At 47.3% G+C, this 21,560-nt stretch overlaps 2 protein-coding genes across 2 annotated transcripts in view; both read right to left on the reverse strand.

Annotated features, from left to right (window-relative positions):
* si:ch211-186j3.6 (neural-cadherin) overlaps window positions 1-5,358 on the reverse strand; it is a 197,455-nt gene extending 192,097 nt beyond the window's left edge. The window contains exon 1 of the mRNA XM_052062613.1: window positions 3,943-5,358. Within this exon, the coding sequence (XP_051918573.1) occupies window positions 3,943-4,954 (1,012 nt within the window). The 5' untranslated portion in view covers window positions 4,955-5,358. The remainder of the gene's footprint in view (window positions 1-3,942) is intronic.
* LOC127599097 (major histocompatibility complex class I-related gene protein-like) overlaps window positions 1-21,560 on the reverse strand; it is a 157,543-nt gene that overhangs the window by 133,855 nt on the left and 2,128 nt on the right. Inside the window, exons 3-4 of the mRNA XM_052062782.1 lie at window positions 21,232-21,510; window positions 20,787-21,095 (exon numbers count right to left, since the gene is read on the reverse strand). Of these exons, the coding sequence (XP_051918742.1) occupies window positions 20,787-21,095; window positions 21,232-21,510 (588 nt within the window). The remainder of the gene's footprint in view (window positions 1-20,786; window positions 21,096-21,231; window positions 21,511-21,560) is intronic.

Here is a 21,560-nt window from a genome sequence, read left to right on the forward strand (position 1 = left end):
CCTGAAGTGGCACGTGGATGTGGATTGAATCTTTTTTGTCTAATCAATAATCAATTTGAGTATCGGGGGCCATGGCAGATTGACGATAAGAGTGATAAATATCTGCAAGAACACCAACAACAAGCATAGCAAAAAGAACAATTACACTGGAAGCCGAAACTACAGAGAAATTTGTCAATGACTTTTTACCAAGTGCTTTTGAAAAAATATTATAATTCATAAAACAGAGGACTGACAGTTATCATAAAGAATTAAAAAGCTTGTACATCATCATTGTCATGTGCTGCTCTCCTTCTGATCTCTCCACCTTGGCCACTGTATACTCATTATTCAGATAAATGAATAAAGTTCATCGCTACTTTCAGTGACTCTAAACTGCATTAGTCTTTTTTGCAGAGGATAAAGAATCCATGCCTGTGAGTATTGTGATACTGTCTACAGGCCCTGCCCCACCATTTGTGTTCAAATATCTGTTGCCAAAAAGGGTGATAGCACCGCGATTAGTAAAGTTAATCATGAGCCCATCATCGATATTTTCCATTTTGTTTGCATTAAACTGATAAAAGTATATTAAAAAAAACTAGAAAAAATCTCCAGGCATTACTGTGTACTATTTGCAATTTTTTGTCATACATATCACTTCAGCACCATACATAATTGCGCATCATATCTAATATTCTCCATCCCACTTCTGTTCCATTTTAAGAACTTTCAACATCCACACACACCACTAATGAAACGCAATTAATTACATTTAATATGGATTTCAAAGGCGAGATGAGGGAAGCTCACTGTGGCGCATTCACTGAACCTTAATAACACTGGTCTGAACGGAACACTTTATCATCAGGCAGCTCAAGAAATGACAGCGTTTGACTGGTGCCGATTTCCACCATCACTCACGAGAACTTGACGTGCCACGCAGCAAAATGCACCCACAAGTGTGAATGGCGAGACCCGCCGCCGTCCACAAATCAAAACCACCGCAGTCCAAACTCCTCATGAAGCAAGAGCTGTTTTCCTTCCTTTTTTTTTTGTTGTTTTGGTTCTCTATGGCACCGAAGTCCAAAGAGAGGCCGATGGTCCATTTGCGGCCCATTTAGTCACGATGAACCATCAATACAAAAGCAAATGGCAATAATCACTGCATGCGATGGTAACACATCATCTGGACCATCGCGATGTCAATATTGAGACAATAAGACGACAACTATGTGAAACAGTTGAATGGAATACTGTCCTGTATGCAAATCCCTACAGATGCCCCGATAAGAGCCAGATCAAAAATCTTTGGGTCAAAAAGGTACCGACCCATTACTTGGATAAACGTGACCAAGCGACATGTTATGCAAAAGAAACCCAAAAATATGTTAAATTGACCCAAGTCTGTGAATTGCTCCCTATTCGCGCCCGCCTTGGATTATTTTTTCATCCAACAGTTCTTAGATGTGGGTTTTGCTCATCAAACTTTCTTGCTTTGGCCAACCGGAGCGCATATGTGTGTGTATAGAAGTGAAGTTGTAATATTACACTACCAAGTTCTATCGTTTGTAAAATGATTTTGTAAAAGTTTAAGACCAGAAGAAAGTCAACCATTCCAAAAATTCAATTTGTTTCTCGTAATATGACAAATTGTATTCTGAGAAGGAAAGAAAAAAAACTACATCAAGTCATTTAGCCTTCAACCCTCCATGTGTCATGATTCTGAAAATAAGGTTTACTGGCTCCCTCTAGTGTTTCGCCAAAGTATCACTGAATTTAATAGTCAAACTGTATAATGCAAAAAATAAAAATACGTTTTTTTCTTCTTCTACCCACAATCTTGCTGCTGTAGACTGTAAATTGACAAATAAAGGAAAAATGACAAATAAAGGATATCTTAATCTTATTTCAGTACAGAACAATTTATTTTAAATATTCATTTTGAAATCAAGGGCGGCCCGGTAGTCCAGTGGTTAGCACGTGGGCTCCACAGTGCAGAGGTACCGGGTTCGATTCCAGCTCCGGCCTCCCTGTGTGGAGTTTGCATGTTCTCCCCGGGCCTGCGTGGGTTTTCTCCGGGTGCTCCGGTTTCCTCCCACATTCCAAAAACATGCATGGCAGGCTGATTGAACGCTCTAAATTGTCCCTAGGTGTGAGTGTGAGCGTGGATGGTTGTTCGTTTCTGTGTGCCCTGCGATTGGCTGGCAACCGATTCAGGGTGTCCCCCGCCTACTGCCCGGAGACGGCTGGGATGGGCTCAAGCGGCTCGGAAGATGAATGAATGAATTTCGAAATCATTCGAAATGAATGATTTATTATTGAACTATTCGAAAGCATTTAACTTTTACAGGCATGACATTTAGAACAAATCCGTCGAGGACAGTTTGTATTTTAAGATAGAATTCATAAGTGGCCGTGTTACGGGAGCTGCACTTTTGTGAACAAGTCTTAGCAAAGATAGCGGATGTTAGCTTGCTACGCGCCACATCCATCTGGACCCGACCATCAGCCACCAAACGACGCCATGCTAGATTTTCACTGATCTTCCTTCTTGGCCCGTTAGACTTAGAATCGGATAAATTATAAATCACTTTTTCATTTCCCAGTTGCCAAAGGAAAACAACAAAGCAATAATACACGGAACATCCAACTTCTACGCTCGTATTTCAAAGTGCAACACAAAGAAGTCTCCGCGGAGGCTGCATTGTCGGAGGGAATCTCTTCATAAACTCCAAAAGTTTTCCTTTTTTCCCCTGGACAAATTCCCCACAGAATGAACTCCAATGCAACGCCCCAAACCCCAGCCATCAAATATGCTCTTACATACGAGGAATGATCTTATTAATCCAAGTGTTTCTTCTCTAAAGAATTCAACGTGACGGGTTGAAAATATGTTGATAGAATCGCTCGTGCAGCATTCGGCACAAACATCACAACATCTTTTTTTTTTTTACGCATCCATTGCGCACACATGCGGATACACACAGGGGAGGGGGGCGTACATAGGCATTTCAGAAGTGGTTGGGTGGGGAGGGGGGGGGGCGGGCACAACTTTCCAGAGCAAATGATCATCTGGCATTCAATTGCTACCTCTTCATCACAGCAGAAGAAACTACATAGCAAAATTGTCAAACTCCGGTTGAGTAAAACAATGACTCGAAGCGTTTCGGTGCCAGATGAATGCACAATGGCAATCAACACACACACACACACTCAGAGAAAAAAAAAACAGTAAAATGTCAACCTTGCCATCTATTTTCTTTCACACAAAATTAAATGCAATAGGAAAGTTTTAGAGCCATTTTTACAATTTAAAAGAAAGCCCAAAGCCTCCCAATTGGGCCTCTTAAATGTAAATATTGCAGCGCCATGCCAGCAAATGGCAAATCACTTTTATATGCGGACATCAGCGTGCTTACAAAAAGCGCTCCGCATTTTGGCCTGTTTACCGACATGCTTTAAATCAAAACAGGAATTCAGTCATTCCTCAAATTGGAAGAGCGCAGGGTCGAAATGTTTTTAAATCAGAAGCTCACATCACGACACTCTGTCTGTGATCATTTATGACCAAAATATATCATTTCTGTGATCTGTGAAAAAAAAGGATCATTCGAAAAGGAATCGATTTGTTTCTTGGCTGGAAAAGTGTGGGTGGATTGAAGGCAGAAAGGGGACATTCGGAAGGTTCAGATCACCCAGGGATCATCAATAAGTCCCCAAATTTCCTGAAAAGTTGTGATTTTTTGAAATGCATGTTCATGTTAAAAGGAAATCGAAATGTGGTTTAATGTGGCAGCTGTTCAAGTGTAAAAGTGTATGTTTATGTGCCTATTTTGGAAAGGTGGGGGAGCGGAGTGGGGGCGGGGGTCCTCGCGCACACACGCACACACACACACACACGAGCGCGCGCGCAATACGCCCCCCCCCCCCCTTCAGGAGCACGCACCCTCGAGCTCTCACCTCGTTTGTCGTGCACCCTGACGCCGATCTCCACCAGCGGCTGCGTCTCTCGGTCCAGCCGGCGCGCGATGACAATCTCGCCCGTGTCCCTGCCCACGCTGACCGGCGAGCTCTCCGCGTCGTCGGGCTCCACCAGCTCGAACGCGGCCGCCTGGAAGCGCACCGGGTTCAAATTCATCACCACCGAGCCGATGCCCGCGTCCTCGGACACGTTGATGAAAAGCGGGCCGGCGTCGTCGGCGTCCTGGGCGGATCTGGGCGTCCGGGCGGGGGCGTTTTGACGGGCGCCGCGCAGCCACCGGCGCGGGTTGACTTCCACGGCGATGGCGTCGCTGGTGCGGGGCGGCCAGCCTCGGTCCCGGGCGAATACGGCGAACTTGATGGGCCCGTCCCGGCCCAGGATGGAGTCCACCAGGAGGATGTCGCCGCTTTTGGGCACCACGTAGAAGGTGCCGTTCTTGGGCTTCGCGAAGTAGAAGAGCTCCGCGTTCTTGCCGCTGTCCCCGTCCCGCGCCGTCAGCGTGTAGACAACCGTGCGCAGCGGGGTGGCGTCGTCCAGGCTGAGCCTCACGTCGGCGTCCCGGAAGGCTGGCCGGTGGTCGTTGACGTCCAGCACGTCCACTTTGACGGAGGCCACCTCCGCGCACGACCCGCCGCAGCACACGCCGACCCCCAGCTCGTACTCGGCCCGCTCCTCGCGGTCCAGAACGCCGCACGTCCTCAGCAGGATGTGACCCCGGTCGTGGTGCGCCAGGACGCGGAACTTGTCGCCGCCGTCTCCCAGCAGCCTCCAGCGCGGCTGCGGAACGAGCTCCGATGCGCCGCCGTCGCCGTCACCGCACGGCCGCTGCGCGTTCAGCCTCCGCAGCGGCACGCTCAGCCCGTTGACCCGGGCGCCCGGCGACGCGTTCTCAAACACATGGCCGTGGAAGAAGGGCACCGGCGCCGGCTCCGCGGTCCGGTTGGCGAGCGCGCACGTCAGCAAAAGCGGCAAAAGGCTCACCCAAATCATGACGAGCGCCTTTCACCACCGGAGCGCCAAATCTGCCGAGGCACCCATGGGTGCACTCGTCGCACGCTTCGAGGGAGACTTCCGCCGCAAATCCTCCGACGTCCAAACGGACCCAAATCCCGATCAAAGAGCGGAGCGAAGAGACGGCACGCTCGAGGAGGCTTCTGTTCTGCTCGGGAGAACTTTGCGTCCGCCTCCTGCTCTTCTTCCGCGCTCTCTCACCGGCGCGCGCCCCCGAGGGCGGAAAGGGGGGGTTCTTACATCACGAAGGGGGGGGCGCACAGCTCCTCTCGCCGCATCTTCACTGTACTCCGCCTCACAGGTGTCACGTTGACATGTTTGTCGGATCTGTATTCCTTTTTGAATTCGTATGTTCACGCGTATATACGCGCGGGTGGTGTCATGGGGGGCGGGGGGGGGGCGCGCGCCCCCGAGCCCCTTTGTCACGCTGATCAATGCGCGGCCCTGCACACACATCACATCACTCTTGTCCCCAATAACACGTCACTTGAGTGGATTAAAATAATTCACAAATCGATCCGCTAAAGTGCCTCCGGCCGCTGCTGGCGAGTGTGCCGCGGAGTGAGGAAAATTACACTTGCAGGAGTGATTGTGAAGCGGCGGAAATGTTCTCGTAAATGTAAAACCAGAGCAAGTTTATGTGGAATTTTTATTTTGTCAAGTTGTTGCACTGAACAAACATCATCTGGAACCAGATCCATTTTTTTTTCTCAGCAGGTGTATCATCTACCTGAAAGCGCCATCTGGATCCAAATTATTTGATTTGGTCCAATCTATTTGGAAAAAAAAATATTGAGCAAATTCTACCTACCGTTTTCAGTGTAGGGCAGGAATGTCCAAAAGTCACACACACCTGATCCACATCATCAGGATTGTTCCAATGCTGCTGGTCGATGAGCTGATCATTTGAATCAGGTGTGTTACAGCTGGAAAACACGCAGAACGGCGGCCCTCCAGGACCGATTTTGGACACCTCTGGTGTAGGGTACAAAAGTCGAAGTCGGTTCACTAGCATGGGTTTGGGGTTTCACATCTTTTTTATACTGTACTGTTTAAAGCAAAAGTTTCCATCCAGTGCTGCAAAGTTTTTTCGAATTTCCAGAAAGATAAAAAAGCTGGGGGCGGCCCGGTAGTCCAGTGGTTAGCACGTCGGCTTCACAGTGCAGAGGTACCGGGTTCGATTCCAGCTCCGGCCTCCCTGTGTGGAGTTTGCATGTTCTCCCCGGGCCTGAGTGGGTTTTCTCCGGGTGCTCCGGTTTCCTCCCACATTCCAAAAATATGCATGGCAGGCTGATTGAACACTCTAAATTGTCCCTAGGTGTGAGTGTGACTGCGAATGGTTGTTTGTTTCTGTGTGCCCTGCGATTGGCTGGCAACCGATTCAGGGTGTCCCCCGCCTACTGCCCGAAGACAGCTGGGATAGGCTCCAGCACCCCCCGCGACCCTAGTGAGGATCAAGCGGTTAGGAAGATGAATGAATGAATGAATGAATGAATAAAAAAGCTGGTCCATTGCAAACTACAAAACGAGCTACTTCATGACCTAAACAACCTACTACATTACATTCATAACGGCCCGCGAGGGCAACCGTGGGAACGATGACACCTTCTCAAAAACTGTTCCTTTTGGACACTCGGCCCTCATGAGGCACCGATTCCGATGAGAGCCGACAGACTTGGGGCCACAGCAGCACACGGCCGCTAAATCTCTCAATCCGCCTGCAACCACATCTCCTTACAAGCTGCCAGCCGGACACATGGCCCCCCCGCCCCCTCCTAAATGTTGCGGATTATTGGGGGCCACTCATTTCAAACGCACCACCCGGCCTTGATTGCGTTTCCATTCGTCTCCGTCCTCCTCTCATCATGTAGTAACTACATGACGTCCAATAGTTGCTACTAAGTGACTTACTACATGAACCAAAGAGTAGCATAGTCTAAAAGGTATGACCTGCTAAATGAGCTTCTATGTCACATTAACTTTAATGTCACAGACTACATGAGCATCTGGAACATACTTACAAGAGCTACTTTTTGTCCCACTACATGACTATTTTATGTGATCGATTACATAAGCATGACCTACTTGGTAAGTAGGCTACTACTTCACCTGTGTGACATTCTAACATTACAGCATCTCTGTTACCCTACGCTACATGAGGGTGCGCCCTCCTATTTGTGATCTACTTAGTAAATAACTTACCGTAAGTAAACTACTGAACTACTAAGTAAATTGTGCTGAACATCCATTGATGCTCCTCTCCTGTTTTTCAATTCATTCATTCATTCATTCATTCATTCATTCATTCATTCATCTTCCGAGCCGCTTGATCCTCACTAGGGTCGCGGGGGGTGCTGGAGCCTATCCCAGCTGTCTCCGGGCAGTAGGCGGGGGACACCCTGAATCGGTTGCCAGCCAATCGCAGGGCACACAGAAACGAACACCCATCCGCACTCACACTGACACCGAGGGACAATTTAGAGTGTTCAATCAGCCTGCCACGCATGTTTTGGGAATGTGGGAGGAAACCGGAGCACCCGGAGAAAACCCACGCAGGCCCGGGGACAACATGCAAACTCCACACAGGGAGGCCGGAGCTGGAATCGAACCCGGTACCTCTGCACTGTGAAGCCGACGTGCTAACTACTGGACTACCGGGCCGCCCTGTTTTTCAATATTTTTTTTAAATCTCTACAATAAAATTAATAAAAATGCAATGTGACGGAGTATATACTGTATGAACGACTACCTTAATAATGGAGCAACTAAATGTAGCTAGTCGATGACCAACTCCATGAAGTATTCCATTTTTGGCATGACCCTACAATGTGAGCTACTATGGAACCACCCATGTAATCTACTACGCAAAATAATATTCGAGCTAACCAGAGTCTGAATTTGTGACCAACTACATTACCCAGTTAATGGCCTAAAAAATGGCCTACTAATTAATCCCCTATGTCAGGGGTCCCCAAACTTTTTTTGCTCTACGGTCCGGTTTATGTCATAAAATATTTTCAGGGACCGGCATTTAAGGTGTGGCGGATTAATACAACAAAATAAAATGGTATGAGCTGCATGAAAACTGTGGTGTTTTCGAAATATCATGATTAAACCCAAGGAGCGTCTAATCTGGGCGCAACACTCTGATCGCTATGGTAATGATTAATGCCTACAAAGTGCATGAAAATAACGACTCACCACAGCCCCGAGCTTGATTTTTTGCAACCAGACGGTCCCATCTCGGGTTAATAGGAGACAACGACACCTCAAGTGTGTGGTTTATGTCCAGTCGACTTGGTAATTTTGTTTTAGTCGTCGTTGCTGCTATTTTTCAAAATAAAACAACATTTGTAATCCGAAAAAAAAAATTAAACAGAATTAAGGCGGCCCGGTACAAATGCCCTGCGGACCGGTACCGGTCCGTGGACCGGGGGTTGGGGACCCGTGTTCTATGTGCCATGCACAACCGACCCCATCAGCAACTATGTGACCTACTACATGAGCTGAAGTGAAAAATGGCTTCATTATCCGGCTGCATAGTCTGACCTGCCGAGTAGCAGCCACCAGGGGACATTTCTACCAAGAAAACAGAGCAGGCGGCAGAGACGCTCGGCGGCGCTTTGTGGAGGAGCCGAGTGTGGATGATTGTTGAGGAGATCCGGCAGTCCGGGGGGAATCGGAGGAACGTGCTGCCTCACGACGGGCGCCTACATACGGATGTGCTGGCGTTCCCACAGGGGCAGTGGTTGGGAAGTAAGTGTGAATGAACACTGAAAACATAGCGGGCAAGAGACTTTACTTTCTCACTCGGTACGTGACTCACTACATATTACCAACAATGCGAGGTACTATGGGACCGGCTACCCGAACTGAAATACTATGATCCAATACACGACCTAGAATGCGACCTACTAAATGACCAGCTATGACATAAACGTGCTACTCATTACCTACGTGACCTACATCACCAACTATTTTACCGACATGACCTCCAATGTGACCTCCTGTACAATTTCCTATTGTTGCTGCTACATTTCCAACATGGCCACCGACTGGGACTCCTAAGTGACCTACTACATTGTCTATGTCCTACCGACCGTTAACGAGAAGCGATGTAATCTATCCGACCAACTCCCTGAGGTACTCCGTGATCTACAACTATGTGAAATAAATGAATTATCAGGTTACATGCTATAGGAGACAGACTACATGATTACAAGTACATGTGCTGCTACACGGTCTTCAGCATGAGCTACGATGTGAACTCAGTAAGCGATGTGCCAGATGTGGCAGACGACATGAGCTACAACATGACCTATGATCATGAACCTCAGCGTGATCTGCCCGACGATGCGAGTCATGGATTACCATACAAGCTACAACAGTATGTGGCACATTAACTCATTCACTCCCAAAGACGTTTTTAAACGTCTTTTCAGATTTGGTCCAGAATTGGCTGGTAGTGAATGAGTTAAATGAGCTACGACCGCACCTGTGTGAACTACTACGTTGATGTACTATATAGGCCACCGTATGAGCTACTAGATGAATTTTGCCAGGACGAGTGTGAACTTGATCGCCCCCGTTGTCACTTGCCACGCCGCTTCATGTCAAAAAGCAATGGCCGCTTTCGTTACGCCGTCGTCGTGCATCTAATCATCCAAACGTACTAAGCCGCAAAGCCTTCATCGACGCTAATCTGGTTCTCCGTGCAAAAGGCAAGTGAAGGCAGGTTCTCCCGCCCCGCCCGAGATACGCCAACAAGTGCTCGCATTTGCTATTCCAGGAGCTGCTGCAGTCATAAAGCTTTTATGAGTCAAACGTGAACATCTGCACGGCGTTCACGAGCCTGTTAGATCTTTGAAATAAAATCCAGACTGACATGAGCACACCATATAGGAGGAACACAAAAGGCCCGGATGCGGACGTGGAAACATCTCCACCCGGGCCGGATGCGGAACGGAGACTGCCCCAAGTCTGGACGCTGACTTCGGAGGAGAAACTTGCCTCGCTCTTGTTAAAAAAATGCATGAAAAGATTCATCAAGGCGGCCCGGTAGTCCAGTGGTTAGCACGTCGGCTTCACAGTGCAGAGGTACCGGGTTCGATTCCAGCTCCGGCCTCCCTGTGTGGAGCTTGCATGTTCTCCCCGGGCCTGCGTGGGTTTTCTCCGGGTGCTCCGGTTTCCTCCCACATTCCAAAAACATGCGTGGAAGGCTGATTGAACACTCTAAATTGTCCCGAGGTGTGAGGGTGAGTGCGAATGGTTGTTCGTTTCTGTGTGCCCTGCGATTGGCTGGCAACCGATTCAGGGTGTCCCCCGCCTACTGCCCGAAGACGGATGGGATAGGCTCCAGCACCACCAAGGATCAAGCGGCTCGGAAGATGAATGAATGAATTAAAGATTCATCAAATGACCTATTTATTCCGAGACCTATTCATTCGTCAATTTGCGACTTAATGAAGCCAACTCTCCCAAAAACAAAACTCGTTAATGAGACTTTTTTTCCACTTTGCTGAAACTTTTTGGGCTGAAAGACGCCATCCGGAGTCCAGCGGGCTCCAAAGTTGATCTTTTGGCAGCCTCCTCCTCGTCCTCCTCATCTATGTGACGGGACTGTTGTTCTGCCTAAGTGACTCCATTTGGCCAATTAGCCCTCGTCAGGAAGCTTTGCTCCATTATGGACCCCCTCCCCCACCCCCATACAATGTCAGGGTCCGAGGCATTTGTTCGCCGATGTACGCGGGCGTGACATTCAAGCGCGTGACCGTCCCCGGCCGTCAAAATCCTCATAAAGCGCCACGCCGAACAAGAGGCGACACCCACTTGATAGATGGCCGACGGCCAGTCGCCGTTTGCCCTTGGCGCCACGTCTGTTTGGCCATAAAAGAAAATTAGAGCAGATATGGAAACTAATGATGGGGTGTGCCATATTTGCATATGCAACGAGAAGGCCACTTAGAGCCAAATGAGGGGAGTCTGGCGGCCCCCGAAGAGCGGCGGGCTTATTTCGCCTAACGAGGCCTGTCCTGGTCATCAGAACCCCGTCACGCCTCAAACACACTTAGTCACTGGAGGGCATCGTACTGGATCGTAATTGGAGTCATATCGCATCACGTGGTAATTGGAGCGACTCTTATCGTATCTTAATTAGAGTAAATCATATCATCGGCATTGTAATTGGATTCAATCGCATGCTAGGTGGAGTGAAACGCATCGTATTGCATCGTTACTGGAGCGAGTCGTAGCAGATACGGTGTTGTGCCGATCAGTTTTGGAGTAAGTCACGTTGCTTTGTCATTGATCTGTATCATATATACAGTATATATATATATATATATATATATATATATATATATATATATATATATTCATCTTCCAAGCCGCTTGATCCTCACTAAGGTCGCGGGGGGTGCTGGAGCCTATCCCAGCCGTCTTCGGGCAGTAGGCGGGGGACACCCTGAATCGGTTGCCAGCCAATCACAGGGCACACAGAAACAAACAACCATTCGCACTCACACTCACACCTAGGGACAATTTAGAGTGTTCAATCAGCCTGCCACGCATGTTTTTGGAATGTGGGAGGAAACCGGAGCACCCGGAGAAAACCCACGCAGGCCCGGGGAGAACATGCAAACTCCACACAGGGAGCTGGAATCGAACCCGGTACCTCTGCACTGTGAAGCCGACGTGCTAACCACTGGACTACCGGGCCGCCCTATATATATATAAGTACATGACTACCTTTGAATGACACGAATATGGTATGAAACTGTAAGTTCCTTACATGAAGCCTCAACATGGGCTGCTATCATCTTTGGTAGCTCTTAACGACATCCTGTAAAGAACAAAAGACATTGTAGTCATATTCCAATGAAATTGAAAAAGTGAATTTTCTCACATTTTATCGAGATTGCAGTCAACCATGCTGTATGCTGTCGACATTGGAGCGAATCGTATCATCTCATGGTCGGCGCGGCTCTAAAAACGCTAATTTCTCTTCATCTCACTTAGTAGTACATGAACAACTATGTTCATTACTGCAACTCAATGCAGTCAAGTGACAGCAAAACAACATTGAACACACAAAAAAAAAAAAAAGCAAACAGCAAATACGAAAGGCTCCTCGTCAATAAACTAAACAGACGATAACGAGCGGAGCTTAATTAGCCGCTAAGAAGCTAGCGGGGCCCATCCCCGGGGCCTTCCCCCTCTTCCCAGAGTCCTCGCTTGACGCCGGCATTTGCTAAACGAGGTCCGACGGCGGCGTTGGGGGAGGGAGTGTCGTGTCCGCCACTTGGTGCTCCATTCATTAACTTAGACGAGGGTCTGTGCGGCTTTGCGTTGTCGCCGTGACAACCGCGAGCACGACGCTAGCTCAGCGAGGCGACAACATGGACTCAAAGGAGGGAGAATGCAGAGAAATAGGAAACAGGGATTGTTTAACAGAATGTGTAATTCTTTCATTCCACAAGACGTACTTGCACGTCTTTTTAAAATGACGCCCTGCCTACCAAGGACGTACTTGTACGTCTAAGTCGTTTTGTTTTGTTTTTTGCGTCATAGATAAGAGGAGGGTCTGATGCAATCTGTGAATGAGAATAAACCGTTTGCATTGTAAATCGTGTAAAAAAAAGAGCGACCAGTAGGTGGCAGTGGTGCCTCATGTGATTGAAATGCATACTTTTACAAAAAGCTCTTTTTCTCCATTTTTTGTTCAGGAATCGCCATTTCCATGAAACATAGCCATTTTTGTAATGCTGATTGCTGAAGAATGGCAATTTTTTTCTGCTGGAAGAGGAGAGTCCAAACTTTATTTTTGGTAGGCTCCATGTTTATGTAGCATTAGAACCAAATATTCTGTGGGCCTTGCAAGATCAGTCAAAATCCAGTAAAACGCTGGGATTGAGGGGGTTGCTCCAGTGAAAATTGCTGGGATTGAATGAATTATTATTCCCTGTGACATGAATATCAATTCATTCATTGTTTAACAATTTTCATTGTTTGCTCTCTTTCTTCCAATGGTGTTTTGTTTGTTTGTTTTTTTGGTGGGGGGCAATTAGTTGTTTTTGCGTTCTTGTTGTTAATATCGTAAGACCCATTAGCTTCCTTTTTATACACATTCACCAGCCGCATCGTTTGGTACACAAAAAACGTGCATTTTTAAGATAAGATATCCGGTGTGGAATGAATACCCAAAACAAATCTAATGATTATAAAGCCACAACTTTGATTTAAAAAAAAATATTTTCATGGCTGTATCTGTAGTATCATCAGAGTCACAATATTTTTCTTATTTAAAAAAATCCATTGAATTCTAATAAATAAAACTATACACATCTCTTACACTATCTCTTTTTTATCATATATTTCAAGTGTGCTCCTAAAAAACTCAATAAACCTGTACAAAAAAAAATGGTATTAGAAATCTTTTTGAATAACAACAATTATAAAAGTGATGTCAAAAAATGTTTCATTACGATCTGAAATTCTAGAGTTGTAATTGTTTAACCGATGGCCATTTTCAAAGGACCTTCACAGGTCGCTGAGCATCTCCACAATGATGAACAAAACAACATGAAAAAACATATAAAAAGTCTATAAAATAATACAACTTAAACAAATATATTTTCTGATTTCCAGCGTTGCAATTTTTTTTTTTTTTTATGATATCGGTAGACGGTGTACTCTTTTCTTTGCCAACGAGTTCCTCTCTCCACATGCTCCTACAATGGACATGCACGTGGACACACACGCACACACACACACACTCACACTCACACACACAGGGGCGCGTGCAAACCTTTCTCAGGTAAAGGTTATAGACTTGAAGAATGTTCTCATTAGTTCCCATACAACATTGTCGGTGTGTGTGTGTGTGTGTGTGTGTGTGTGTGTGTGTGTGTGTGTGTGTGTGTACTCGGGAATAATGAGCCAAGAGTGTGTTGTGAGGTAGGTAAGTAATAGTGTGACAACACTCTCCATCACCTTGCAGCAGTCCCAGCCCACCTCACGCTTCTCACCCAGCAGGTAGAAGGCCCGTTATGTTTATTGGCTGGACCGGCTGTCAATCAGACACCGAGAGCAAAATACCGGTCACGAGCGGATATCGGCTCCGAAATACAAAGCCGATTCAATCGAATCTGGGTGTGGCTTTTCATGAGCACTCTTTGTGAATGGCATACAATTGTAAAAGTGCACTCAAGGTAAGAGCTCACCTGTCATCAACATTTCAAATGTTTCGGTTTGGGGATGCTTGTGGTTTTCTGGAGTCGGCAAGGAAAAATAAAGAAAATCTTTATCCGATCCATCTTTGTCTTTCTCCGAGGGATAAAACTGACATCCAGAAAAAACAAGAGTAATGGCATACCTTTAGTTCAAATTTATAACATTCCATTTTTAACTGCAAGCTAATAAGTGTTAGCTTGTAGCGCCGGTAGCATTCCAGAAACGCAGAATGCACAGAACTCAGCAGCTGTTATATGCTATCGATTTTCCTCCTTGCCAGGAATAGATGAGAAAGACAACCGTTGATGTTTACGCTAAGATAAAGAGATAAGAGTAAATATTAGCATCGCAAATTTTCTGTTGACATGACGAAGGTGTGCCTGTGCCTGTGCCAAACTGAGGCGTGGTCACTGACCTTCGCAATCCTGTGGCGGGAATAAAAAGCCAATAGTGCTCTTACTCCAAGATGAGATTCATCCCCGCCGAGGCTTTAGCAGCCACAAGCCACAATTCTTCTTTACCTTCTTCATTCCGTCTCGGCTGCCCTTTGCTAAAGCCGCCATCCATCCATCCTCCTCATCTATCTTTAGATTTATCCAGCCTGGCTTCCCCCGCATCCATCTTTTTGACCGCCATTTCTCTCTTTCTTCCAGAGCATCGCCCCGCAGGAGCCCAGCACGCCCTCATCATCGGTTGGCCCGAGCAGACAGAACAGGATTACTTTGGTGAAGCAGCATGCGGCTCATTCACTCGGAATAATCTCAAATCAACTTTCAAAGTGAGTGTAAACAATTACAAGTTTGTGATGATCAGGTATGCCGTTTTCAAGTCAAGTCAAGAGTATTTCTGGAGCACTTTCAAACAGCCATCGCTGCATACAAAGTGCTGTTCATGGAGCGATTTAACATACACAATAAACAGCAAGACGAAATGGTAATAAAGGCGGTAGAAAGCAGCAAGCAGTAACATCAAGAACAAATCTAAGTCATGCTGAGTCGAACGCCAATGAATAGAAAAGAAAGAAAGTTTTCAATCTAAATGGAACAGTGGCGGCAGTGTTAAGGCGGGTGAAGAAGTCCAAACGGATAATTGGCCCGATTATAATTATATATTGATATTATATTATCAATATATATTATATATTGAATAGTTCATGAAAGTTATGAAAAGTTCAACACGTCTAATCTATGCTCTCACAAGTCATCATGTTGGCAGTCGGCGTGCGCTCATATTAGATTCTGACCGTATGATAAAAGTGAACACAAATATTGCCGCGTCACGGTATGAACAATGGTCTAAAACGTCCGACACAATCTATTTTATTTTATTTTTTTAAATATTAAATATTTGGGGGCGGTGGCCCGGTAGTCCAGTGGTTAGCACGTCGGCTTCACAGTGCAGAGGTACGGGGTTCGATTCCAGCTCCGGCCTCCCTGTGTGGAGTTTGCATGTTCTCCCCGGGCCTGCGTGGGTTTTCTCCGGGTGCTCCGGTTTCCTCCCACATTCCAAAAACATGCGTGGCAGGCTGATTGAACACTCTAAATTGTCCCTAGGTGTGAGTGTGAGTGCGAATGGTTGTTCGTCTCTGTGTGCCCTGCGATTGGCTGGCAACCGATTCAGGTTGTCCCCCGCCTGCTGCCCGGAGACAGCTGGGATAGGCTCCAGCACCCCCCGCGACCCTAGCGGCTCGGAAGATGAAAAAAAAAGTTTGTACATTTTGCCAGTCGCGTCGGTGGTGTGGAAGGGTAACTTCGGTGACAAACGACAGAATTGCAAAAGTTTGTCGCAGCTCGAGTCAGAAAGAAAAGTTTTTGTCCTCCCGCTTATTTGAACTTATTTGATGATTAGAGAAGAACGGTGCACTTCTCCCGCTGTTTCGACATCTTTTCCGAACATCTAAAAAGTAAATAGATGGCAACACTCCCGCTGTGCGCACATAAAGAAAAGGTTCGCACTAAAAAGAGGACGGCGCGGCTTTTGGCACCTCCGGCTAACGTCCCGGTTGAAAGCGGTCAGTCACGGGTCGCTCATTAGGAAAGTCCACTTTTGCCAATGCGAAGAAAAGGGCCGAGGTGGACGAAAGGGGGGGGGGGGGGGGCAGGTCGAATGGACGAATCAAAGAATTACCAAGACAAAGACGCGCGGCGGCGGCGTGCTGGGAAGCAAAATCTTTTTGGGAAAGCAGCTTATGGCTCTGTGTAGAGATTAAACGGAGAAATCAATTGGTTGCCAGCCAAAGGCAGTGAGAGCCGTTTTAAAAACTCCAAAGTTAAATATGCTCTGTCACCAGCAATGAGCTCTTCCTTTCTTTTTTTTTTTTTTTTTTTTGAGGGGACTTTTACACAACGTGATTGGCTACTAATAGAGTTGATTAAGTTAGCCATCTCTTTGAAGTAAATTAGGGTTTTTTTTTTTCCTCCTCGAGAGAAGAAAGTGGAGGGGTGAGCAGTGTCGCACAGAGGAAAAGGATGGGGGCACGAAGAGACAGTTTTGTTGACTTCCACGGATGACTTTTGATTCATGGCATTGTTGATTAGAGTGTTCAACCAGCCTGCCACGCATGTTTTTGGAATGTGGGAGGAAACCGGAGCACCCGGAGAAAACCCACGGGGAGAACATGCAAACTCCACACAGGGAGGCCGGAGCTGGAATCGAACCCGGTACCTCTGCACTGTGAAGCCCACGTGCTAACCACTGGACTGCCGGGCCGCCACATGTACAAACTTGCAACCTCCTATTTATTTGACGTCGTGGATTTGAAAGCTTTTTGCAGAGTCTCAACGCAAAATGCATGCGAGGAGTTTGTTGCCTTGACATGGGCCTTCGCAACACAAACTGTCACTCAGCTGTGTGCGACCGCTGCTCAAACTGCAACGTCATGTCCCGAACAGAAAAAAAACACGCTCACCTTTGAGTGAAAATGATGTTGCCAGACTTTGATCAGGTTGGCTGGCTGAAGCTTGAAACTGATAAACAAAACAACAACAACAACAACAACACGACACTCATTTCGACGGCCCGATTCCTCCCTAATTGCTCAATGGGCGATCGTGACAATGGCGCTGACGGCTTGCGGCGGTTGCAGCCAATTATGATGTTTTCGGAGGCCGGGCCGCCCCTTTTTGGCGTAATTGGCTGCTTGTATTGGACGCCCAGACGTTTGAGTTGACCACCGATGCTGTGCACAACAGGCCTCCAAGCGGCTGGATGTGAAACGGGAAAATTAGACATCCAAAATGCAGCGAGGATGAGAAAACTAAATGGAGTTCTCCGTTTGTTTTGACATGTTTTATTCTTTGTGTGTGTGTGTGGGGGGGGGGGTTGCTGTTTTTCCTTTAACCCCAGATTTAATTTCCCCCATGGGATGAATAAATGCTCAATCTGTATACTGTATCTGCACGATTGACAATTCTAGCCACCAAAAGAACTAAATCGCCAAGATCACCTTCACGCATCAGCAAGAATTGTGCACGTAGCTCTGACAGTATCGTAACAAAGCGATTCAAGTTCTCATCACTCCATGGTGAACTCCAGAAATGATGAAACTGACATCACGCTGCGCATATATTTGGTGGCCTGGGCAAAAACAGCCGAGAAATTCGCTGTCGCCCATCTGCTTTGGAATATCTGCTTCCGATCGGGGGGGGGGGGGGGGCATCTGAACAATGAGCAACACAGCCACGCGTGTGTGTCTTCTGCACGCATATCCATCCATCCATCCATCATCTACTGCTTATTCGGGGCCGGGTCGCGGGGGCAACAGCTTTAGCAGGGAAGCCCAGACTTCCCTCTCCCCAGCTACTTCGTCCAGCTCTCCCCGGGGGATCCCGAGTCGTTCCCAGGCAAGCTGGGTGACATAGTCTCTCCAGCGTGTCCTGGGTCTTCCTCGGGGTCTCCTCCCGGTGGGACATGCCCGGAACACCTCACCGGGGAGGCGCTCAGGAGGCATCCGAATAAGATGCCCAAGCCACCTCATCTGGCTCCTCTCGATATGGAGGAGAAGCGGCTCGACTCTGAGCCCCTCCCGGATGACCGAGCTTCTCACCTTATCTCTAAGGGAGAGATAACGCATAACGTCCCATAAATACTGACCCCCCCCCACCCCAACCCCAAAAAAAGACAATTTAAGCTGTTTCATGCCACTTATAGTTTACCGTCAAACTAAACATGAAACAAAGAGAATTGCATTTTGTGTGTTTAAAATAGACAAACAACTTTTATTTAAAGGAAGGCACGGACAGCTTAAGGCAAACAAATAATAGAAAGCGCCGTTGTGGGCTGACGATTAGCATTAAGAGTTGCTCATATTCTTGATTGCCTCCATGACACATTACCACGGTGTTGCGCCGGCCGCTGTGTCCTGTACCGGGACGTTGAAAAGCACAAAGTTGCACTCGTGAAGCGACATGTGCCACATGAAGCCATTCACGGGCCGACTTAATGAGGACAACACGGGTCAATTCGTTCAAAAAATGTTACAAATTACAATGAAATTTGTCATCTTTTGAGACGATGCAGCCCGCGGACACAGAAAAACATCAACATTACCACAAAGCACTGTATCGCCCAGTAGACAATCTTCCTAACCGCTTGATCCTCACTAGGGTCGCGGGGGGTGCTGGAGCCTATCCCAGCTGTCTTCGGGCAGTAGGCGGGGGACACCCTGAATCGGTTGCCAGCCAATCACAGGGCACACAGAGACGGACAACCATCCACGCTCACACTCACACCTAGGGACAATTTAGAGTGTTCAATCAGCCTGCCACGCATGTTTTTGGAATGTGGGAGGAAACCGGAGCTAGACAATACAATACAATACAATACATGCTAATATATATAGCGCTTTCACAACAGCGGCAGCTGTAACAAAGCGCTTTACAAAACAGTTAACATAAAGTAAAATAATAAACACAACACATAACATAAAACATAAGATGAGGAAACCAATCCGAGCATTTCGGGTTTCTGCAAAATAAAATGAAAACATTACCACAAAGCACTGCATCGCCCCGTAGACAATACAATACAATACAATACATGCTAATATATATAGCGCTTTCACAACAGCGGCAGCTGTAACAAAGCGCTTTACAAAACAGTTAACATAAAGTAAAATAATACAATACAATACAATACAATACAATACAAACACAACACATAACATAAAACATAAGACGAGGAAACCAATCCAAGCATTTCGGGTTTCTGCAAAAGAAAATGAAAAACAGCACGTGAGGAAGAGGAAACCCCCACTTTGCATCCATTCTATCAAGTGTGATTGGCGTTTGAGATGCGCATCAATTGCATTGAACATCTGAGACTTGGGGTGGCCCTGTAGTCCAGTGGCTTCACGTCGGCTTCACAGTGCAGAAGTACCGGGTTCGATTCCAGCTCCGGCCTCCCTGTGTGGAGTTTGCATGTTCTCCCCGGGCCTGCGTGGGTTTTCTCCGGGTGCTCCGGTTTCCTCCCACATTCCAAAAACATGCGTGGCAGGCTGATTGAACACTCTAAATTGTCCCTAGGTGTGAGTGTGAGTGCGGATGGTTGTTCGTCTCTGTGTGCCCTGCGATTGGCTGGCAACTGATTCAGGGTGTCCTCCGCCTACTGCCCGAAGACAGCTGGGATAGGCTCCAGCACCCCCCCCCCCCGCCCCCCGCGACCCTAGTGAGGATCAAGCGGTTCGGAAAATGGAATGGATCTGAGACTTGTGCTTCACATGAGCGTCGGCAGGAAGTCAAGTACAAATACTATATCAATATCTTTGACGGAGATATTGGGATCATAAAAAATGGACAGCAGTGACCGTGATGAACAGGAACCAGGGTACATGAATCGCAATAGTTTTTTTTTTTTCCTTTTTTGTTTTTCTATTCATTTCACAATTTCCAAGCAACCTGAGCTGGCTCTATGTTGATTTCATTGAGTTACTTATATACACATTTATAAGGTAGCACTGTACAAGAATCCAAAATAATTCTTGGGCAGGATGTCTGAGTCGCCTCCGAGATAGGGGGGAGGAGCTTGATCATGCCAGAGGGACTTTGAGAGCAACTGGCTGAGGTCATTCAGTTCAGCATGCCTAACCGGTCTGCTCCCTGGAGGAGGGACAGACACCAGTGGAGTCTCACAACTCGTCGGGGAACACCTTGGGTCCCCAGGCTCCTTATCTAAAGGCGCCAGTCTCCAACTTGGGTCTTAAACTGGACAGTGATTGGAAAGTGGACCGGCAAATCGGTGCCGTTGTCCAATCTGGCTTCTTTCATCTTCGGCAGCTGGCTAAGGTCCAGGCTCTCCTTTCTCATTTTTGCCTTCAACATATATCGGTTGGATTAGTGTCATGCACTTGACTTTGGAGTCAGCCAATCCTCCATGAAGCCCCTCCAGTTGGTCCAGAATGCTGCTGTTCATCTCCTGACCGCTACTCATAAGAGGGAACACAGAACTCCTACTCTGGTATCCCTTCGCTGGCCACCGACACATTTGAGCGTTCCATTTAAGATCCTGTTATTTGTTTTCAAATCTCGAACTGGCCTGGCCCCACCTTAACCTCTCCGAGCTCCTCCGAACACACGTTCCTCACCTTCAATGCGTGCGTTGCTCAGGATGTTTCCTCTCTCCAGCTTGATGACAATTTCGCCCTTGATACCAGCCAGCTGAAACACGCACTCGTACTGGCCCTCCACCTCATCCGTCACATTCACTTTCAGATTGACCATCATCTGGAAGGTCCCGTCGTGGTTGGGCAGAATTTGGCCATGATCCACGTCCTCGTGGAGCTGCTCACCCTCTTTCCTCCAGAACAGGTCGGCCACGTCCGGGTAGAAACCTGTCGCGTGGCAGGTGACCGGAGAGTTCGGCGTCTTCTGAAGAAGAGACACCTTGGGAAGCTCTGCACAGAAAGTGACATGACATGAGATAAAACGGAGACAATGGATTTTGTTCAGAAGGGTACCCAGGTCACGGATGGAGGTCGGAGGACAAAGCGGCAAAATAGCGTCATCATGTGATCATCACGTGATCATTACCTGTTCTCATGAGGATGCTCCGCCCGTAGTACACCAGCTTCTTCAAAAAAGAAGGACAAAGCTCCGAGTAGTAATACTGCCGGAGGTCTCTTTCAATCTCGTTCAAGTCAAACTTGTGTTTGATGGCAAGAGCCTGCGGGCCCTCTATGGACCACGCGAATGTATTCATGTCCAACAACAGGACGTGCTCATCTTCATATTTCATCTTTTCCCAAGCATCGACAGCATCGGTCTGGTCATCCCATTTGCAGCCAAACGTCGCCTGCCCAAAGTGGACACCTGAAAGGATGACAAAAGCGTCGGAAGGCAAACGGAAATCTGATCAGCGC

Source organism: Hippocampus zosterae, chromosome 4 (genome assembly GCF_025434085.1).
Source record: "Hippocampus zosterae strain Florida chromosome 4, ASM2543408v3, whole genome shotgun sequence".
In the NCBI taxonomy this organism is placed as follows: domain Eukaryota; kingdom Metazoa; phylum Chordata; class Actinopteri; order Syngnathiformes; family Syngnathidae; genus Hippocampus; species Hippocampus zosterae.